The sequence below is a fragment of the Trachurus japonicus genome, chromosome 19 (assembly GCF_045865225.1).
Source record: "Trachurus japonicus isolate A0001 chromosome 19, Traja_1.0".
NCBI classification, from domain to species: Eukaryota; Metazoa; Chordata; class Actinopteri; order Carangiformes; family Carangidae; genus Trachurus; species Trachurus japonicus.
Genome location: NC_140925.1, coordinates 15,002,234 through 15,009,385, shown reverse-complemented (window position 1 = coordinate 15,009,385; position 7,152 = coordinate 15,002,234). Strand labels below are relative to the sequence as shown.

The window sequence follows — 7,152 nt, the reverse complement described above, 5'->3', positions numbered from 1 at the left end:
GTGCAGGGTTTGATGAGGTAAACCTGAGGAGTTGTGAGATGATCTTCAGCAGAAAAAAAACTCAGCTATATGAATCTGTTTTGGATTTTTAACTTTTTACGGACAAACTAGGCTTCCTGCATCACACTTCTTAAGCTGTTAAGCTCCTGTGGTACTAATTAATGATGTATCACTTCATATTTTTCTGTGATCCTGGTTGAATATTTTCTGTGTAGGTTATCTCCAGAGGTTGTATCATCTGGATGATGCAGTGTGGAGTTAAATCCAACGGTCTTTTTCCAAGATGATCTGATTGTTGAGTCCATTTATACACATTGCTGCATAAATGTTTTGTATTTTTATTGAGCCCTGATGCCTTTTATATTATGTGTGTGTCATATGTTATGTTATTGTGGGTGATTTAATCATTTAGCAGTAATTTGGCAGGTTTTTTCCTATATACTATATAAGATGTGCATTGTTTTGTAGGATCAATAGGATCCTCTTTTTTTTTGGAGTCATGTCCTAAGGGTTCCCTTACTTTTTCCACCAGCAGTGTGACTGTTCAATGGATGTGTTCAATAAAGACATGAATTGTTTGTGTGTTATTAGCTTTAAGCACATTGTGTTTGTCTATAATTGGATCACATTTTATGACCTATTACAGAAAAGGTCATTCCAAAGGGTTCACATACTTTTTCTTGCCACTGTATGTACCGTTTATTACAATATGATAACTAATCCCCACAGGTTAATGTGACCTGGAACATGTAGGAATGTGTTGTGTGTCTTCAGAGAAGAAGTTTCTGGTCTTAAACATTCATTTTATAGTAATTTACCCAATATAAATAACAATATTACACTTATCACATTAGGTTTTTAATTTTTATAGAGAGACTGTTATGTAGTAGAGTTGTGATGTGATTGGTTGCAGGTGAACAGCTTCTTCTGCTTCAGATGGCTCCTCACTGTTCAAAACCACAAGTCTGAGGAAGGTTTAACAAATAACTTATCAGTTAGTGTGTTTGTTGTGGTCAGTCAGTCTGTGGTTATCTGACCCAGTGGGAACCTGTGCTTTGTCCAAAGGTTGCTCATAAAATTAAAGGAGCTTTGATTCCAGCCAGTAGTCTTCCTCTCCCTGAGCTCCACATAAATAAGTAGTGTGCAAATTTATATCATACAATGTTAAAATATTCCATGGTTGCAACATGTAAATTCAACCACTATAAAAGAAAACAAAAAACACACACTCAAACATGTGGCTCACCCACTGTCCTGACAGAACTGAGTTACCCAAACTATACACCTACAAATGTGTTCATTGGAGTATGTTTAAAATGTCTTGTAGACACCTTTCTGTCTGTACCAACACCACAGGAGTCCTGTTCAGTCAACCTGTTGCAGCTAGTGGTTTATATTCAAATTCTAAATGCTAAAGACCACACAGGAAAAATAAAGTGAGGCTTGAATCTGACCAGTGAGTTGTATTGTGTGCATTTTATTGGAAAGCAGATCACCATTAAACAAAAAACAGTCAAAGACAAGTTTCTAGTCATTAACTGTACACCAAAGGGATGACAGGAATGTTTCTAATGGTACGAGCTCAGGAATGGATACGGACTAGACATGGACCTTCAGAGACCAAATCCCAGTACAGTATGTTGATGAGTTGGGGGGCAGGAATGTGACGAGTCATGGGGCGTGAAGCACCAGACGTTGGCTCTTCTCCCCTCTAGGCTACGGGCAGAGAAATGGGAAGTCTGAGGCAAAAAGTTTGAGTGGTCTCCAACCGGCACTGGAACAGCTGCAGCACCCGAGGCGGCTCAGTAGAGCCAGCTGAAGGCACAGCTAGTGTAGCTGGCCAGCTCGCCCTCTTTGAACCACAGGGAGATCTCGGTGTTGGCGCTGTCCACTGAGTCGCTGCCGTGGATGATGTTCCTGTGGACAGGAAAGACAAGAAATGTGTTAAAAGAAGAAGACAACCCAAGTCTTCTGAGTCACCGTTTGCATGCGGGGCTGTTGAATGCTCAACTCACTTGCTAACGTCGATGCAGAAGTCTCCTCTGATGGTTCCGGGCTTGGAGTCGGCGGGGTTGGTCTCACCCAGCATCACTCTGCCTGTCTTCACCACGCCCTTGCCTTCCCACACCTGGAGGACGACGGGTAAAAGAGGAGATTGAACCAGAACCTTCCAGCAGCAGCAGCAGCTACTCATGTGCTCTCCCTGCTGTGGGCGTTCATTTGTGCCACAGCCAGGAAGCAGGGGGCGTACAGTCTGTTGTGTGTTCTCTTACCATGGCAACCACTGGACCAGAGCTCATGTAGCCGATGAGGGTGGGGAAGAATGGTCTGTCCTTCAGGTCGATGTAGTGCTGCTTGAGCAGGTCTTCAGAGGCCTGCAGCAGAGAGGAGACAGCAGCGTTCAGACATGTTCTCTTTATTGTGCATTAATCTAGTCACTGTTGCAGCTCTAATCGATTAAATTAATAATCATCCACTATTTTGATAATTGAATAATCAGTTTGGGTAGTTCATGCATTAAAAAAAAAGTCAAATTCTCTGATTTCTGCTTCTTAAAATGTGAATATTTCTGGTTTCTTTGCTCCTTTATGACAACGCAGTATCTCTTTGGTCAATAAAATGTTAAATGTCAGTGTTTCCCAAACCACAAGATGACGTCCTCAAATGTCTTGTTTTGTCCACAAACCAAACAACTATTTGATTAATCATTAAAATAATTGACATAATCAATAATGAAAATAATGTTGAGCTGCAGTCCTAGTTCTCTTACAAAGCTACAGAACCAGATGAAGCTCCACCAGTCTTCACACTGTTCAGCTGTAGTGTAGCGATTCAAAGAGGGGCGTGGCTTTAGAACAGCTAGGTGATGCTGTTAAAACCCTGTGAGAATGGAGCCCATTGATCTGATTGAGGCATCCTTGGGTGAATGTTTGTCTTCAACAGCCTGCTACAGATACTGATCTTATTAAGCTGCCTGGAGGTCAGCCAGAGGCTCTGACACAAAACTGTTGACCAGGTTGGCAGAATATAGAAAGAAAAAAGGCACTGCATCAGATCAGTTCTGCAGCTCTGCGTTGTTTGGGACAATGAGGCCTTTCCTGATTGAGAGCCTTCCTCCTCCCCCTGAGCTCCACATCCTGTTCACAGCTCACCACAGCCTCCTACACATCCCACCAAGTCACACACTGAATAAGCAGACATCTTGATAACAGATGCTGCACAGGAATAAAGGACACATCAACGACTGCTGAAACAATATATACACACACTCAGGGTGCCTACACATTTGAAATTTAAACGTCCCATACTTTTTCCAGACTTAAATTAGTTTGTGACATTTGAGTACATAGATGTGTATCACGTAAATAAAATCATGCAATTAATCATTTGTTTCCATTATTCTGAATTTGTATGCCAGTATGTCACCAAATCATTTCTAGGAGACTGTAGCTAGGGACAATAGTGCACACAAAACCCAGGTAAGACCAAACCCAGGTAAGTACTAAGATAAATACATTTCCATACAATAGTTTCCGTGTAGGAACCCACTACGAGCTTGGGACCTGAGGCTCTTCATGCTCATCGTTCACTCATCTTTAAAACATTTCAGCAGAATAAATCACTTCCACTTCCTCTGCTGGTTCAGACACTTCCTGACTGTTCATTTGTGGTTTAATCTTGACTTCAGTAAAAAGCAAATGTGTTTTGACACCGTTGCCGGGGGTTATTTTTACAGAAATTCTTGCATAATGCAGGTTTATAAATGACCCACACTCAGGTAAAAAGTTAAGCGGCGTGGCTCTGTCACAGATCAGATGGTAGAGGATCAGCAGACCTGGATCCTGCGTGCTGCCGATTGGTTGTGGTGGCAGTCAGGAATAGACAAAGCAAAGCAGGGTAATCAGCTCACCGGAGGTCTTAACGGTCACTCGCACACTCACAGGATCCACATATAAATAACCAAGATGAAAGCTGCTCATTTTAAACCCTTTGGCCACTATGACTACTACTGATATGATAAAGCAGCACTTTACTTACATGGAGCATCTTCATGCCGACCAGCTTGAAGCCTTTGGCCTCGAACCTCTTGATGATGTCGCCGATGATGCCCCTCTGCACGCCGTCGGGCTTGATGGCGATGAAGGTGCGTTCCTTAAGCTCAGCCATGACTCTGAAAACAAAAAAAAAGGAGAAACACAAAACTAAATGAGTGAAATCTGCAGGAGGAGAAAGATCAAGAGGGAGCCACTCACGCCACAGGTTGGGGTTTGGCACCGTCAGCGGAGGGGCCGGCTGCCGAGGGCGTTTGTGCCGAGGGCCCCGACCCCATTGCAAAGAGAATGCATAGACGTCGCAGCCCGGCTCGGTGTGGAGCTGACGCTGCAGCTACCTGAGGTGCACTGCAGCGACTCTGACTGACGGCTCCGCCCACAAAGCAAAGACCTTTATCCCTGCACCGGTTCTAAAGCAGCACGGGACAGAGACTCACAACACTCTTAGCTTGACTTGACATCAATAAGGTGCCAGAAGCTGAAGATCACACTAAGCTGCTAAGGATTTTTTTTTTTTAAGTATGTAAATATTCAATGATTCTCAATCAAATGCAACTTCAGAGTTTAAATAATAGGTCAAATATCCCATTATACACCTACTTTAACAATAAAGTTATGCCTGGTGCAAAAGAAGACAATGTTACTCTCGTCCAAGTTTGCACAGACCGTACATGGGAACCCAATCTCTGTAGTTTAATTTTATATAAGTGGATACATTTTATCTGTATTTGGATGTCTGTACATATTGAAATCTATATTGATTCTGCTGCCTTTCTTATAATTGTAGTTTTTCCCTGTGTGTGCATTTTTGTTTATATGTTTTGCTTTCTTCGTTTTATGTCCTGTTGTGTACTTTTGTCATGTTTTTTTTCCTAAAAAAATGGAAAAATTCAATAAAAAAAACCCCCAAAACAATAAAGAAATTAAGTGTTGTCAACTTGTCACATACATTAGGTATTTGAGACACTGCTGCTTTGATGCAGGTTTAATATTCTGAGTTTTGGAAAGTTTGGTCACAAACAGGAAGTAGATGTTTTGTAAATTGACATAAATGGTTAATTGGACATTATTGGAAGATGATTAATCCAGGTGTGCCTGACCATTATTGTGAGGTAAAACACACCTGGATTAATCATTTGGTCCAATAATGTAAGACAGGAAATAAACCAGTTAGCATATTTCAGGAAGTAGTGGGGCTGTGCATAAAGCCCATTAGAACAAAGAATTTAAATAAGAGTTTGGTGAAAAAAAAGTTGATAATGTGACAACTCCATGGTTGGGAAGCAGAATATAGAGCAATCCTAGAAAAAAAGTCAATACAGCCCACTGCAACAACATATGGAAAAAAAAGGGAGCCTGTCATTCTGTGCCTCTGTACTGTATTGACACTGAGCCAAGGTTAGTTTAATGAGGTGGTGTCACTGGTGGTTTGATTCATTTCCAGCTCGTGTCTCAGTGAATTCAGGAATTATAAAAAGTAGCGGGCACCAGGCCAACGTAAAAATAAATTAACCCCGAGACCTACAGTCTAATAACGGGTGTAATCCTCAGAGACCGGCATGCTTCAAGAGTCCAACCAGAGGCCACACCTAGACATTACATAACACAACTACTGACCCCAACACAGCAGGAACGAGACAAAAAGGCACAGATGGACCAGATTTAGGACTGTGTTTTAAACAACCCAGTCCTTCATTGTCAGAAATCAAGTCATGTTATCTGCCATTTCCCTGCTACTGCAACACAGTGCAGAGGACCTGTGCTGCAGGCACCAGGCTGAGCCAACTCAAGTGACCTTGCACTGCAGGTGTCCACAGTCCAAGCTTGGATGAAGACACGTCATGTAAAATAAACTCCACACATGGTTATCAAATTCACATTTTCTATAAAATGCTCCACTGCACTGTTAAAGCTCTTGCAATTGAAATAACTGCATACACTATCACCACCTTTAACTAGTGACGAGCAGGATCAATGTGCAGACACTAAAGCTATGAACACCAGCCCTGCAAACTGCCCTGTGTAGCAGAGCTGATGCAGCTGTGTGATATGATGAATGGAAACATCTGTATAGTGAAACACCGGAGATCATCTGCCAGCCGTGCACCGTGCTGAGGAAACTGCAAGCAGCCTCCACGGCCTCCTCAAAGACACGTAGGCTACACGTCGGCGACGTAAAGAGGGCGCAGATGCACTTGACTTGAGCACAGTGTCTGCTGGTTGGTGGAAATGGCGTTCGGTTTGTGTGTGTGTGCCGGCTAGCCGGCCGGGCGGGCGGCTGCACTTGACCGTCGGTGTTGAGCCTGAGCAGACGTCGGGCTCAGCTGTTCTCGCTCCCTGGAGACACTTCATTACGGCCCCGCGAGGAAACGCCTAATTAATTAATGGCGCGGAGCAGAGAGGTGCTGTGGGAAGTGTCGGAGCAGGCCCGGGCCTGCACTGACAGCCACATGGTCTTTTGTTCCCGGGGCTGCGGAACAGTCTCGTCCTGGGCAACACGTCGGGGCGGCGGCGGCGTGGGGACAGACTCCCTGCTCCCACACCGCAGCTGAACAACGTCTACTTATCAACAAAGGCTTAATTAGTGTCCCGCCCATTAGTTTAACTGTGGTTAAAACCAAGTTACACTGAAGCTCCATGAAAATACAGCGACGGGAGGGTAATAATTACTCTAAATGAAGGCTTACTTCAAACAGTCGTGGTTAAAAGAGGAGAGTGTGAATCTCTGCAAACGCGTATGATAAAAAACAAGGTTTCAGAAAAGTGAGTACCATTTACCTTGCTAGGGTTGAGGTGGGTCGTAGTGGTTGCTCTGGTTAACGTGGAAGAAGACCAGAGGAGGGTGCGCAGCCGCGTTTTATCTGCGAGGGCGGAGACAGAAGGACGGCGAGCCACCAGGGCCAAAAGTAGAGGCGGGAACAGATGTGGACTTTAACAGAGACTTTAAATCATTTTGAGGAAGTCTTTTCTTTTCTTTTCTTTTCTTTTCTTTGTGTTCTTATAATTTGTGATACAACCTTTGTATACTCAGGCACTCTTCCTTTACTCTGTTTTCTGGTTCAGACTTTTGTCATGTTAATAACCCCATTATTAGCCTATC

At 43.4% G+C, this 7,152-nt stretch overlaps 1 protein-coding gene across 1 annotated transcript; it reads right to left on the bottom strand.

Moving 5' to 3' along the window:
* Positions 1-1,457: 1,457 nt before the first annotated feature.
* nme2a (NME/NM23 nucleoside diphosphate kinase 2a) lies at positions 1,458-6,886 on the bottom strand. Its single transcript, XM_085760931.1, has 5 exons — positions 6,831-6,886; positions 4,039-4,171; positions 2,274-2,375; positions 2,016-2,128; positions 1,458-1,917 (listed from the first exon to the last, which is right to left on the bottom strand). The coding sequence occupies exons 2-5, from the start codon at positions 4,165-4,167 to the stop codon at positions 1,803-1,805; spliced, it is 459 nt and encodes a 152-aa protein (XP_085617057.1). The 5' UTR covers positions 4,168-4,171; positions 6,831-6,886; the 3' UTR covers positions 1,458-1,802.
* Between the last annotated feature and the right edge of the window lie 266 nt (positions 6,887-7,152).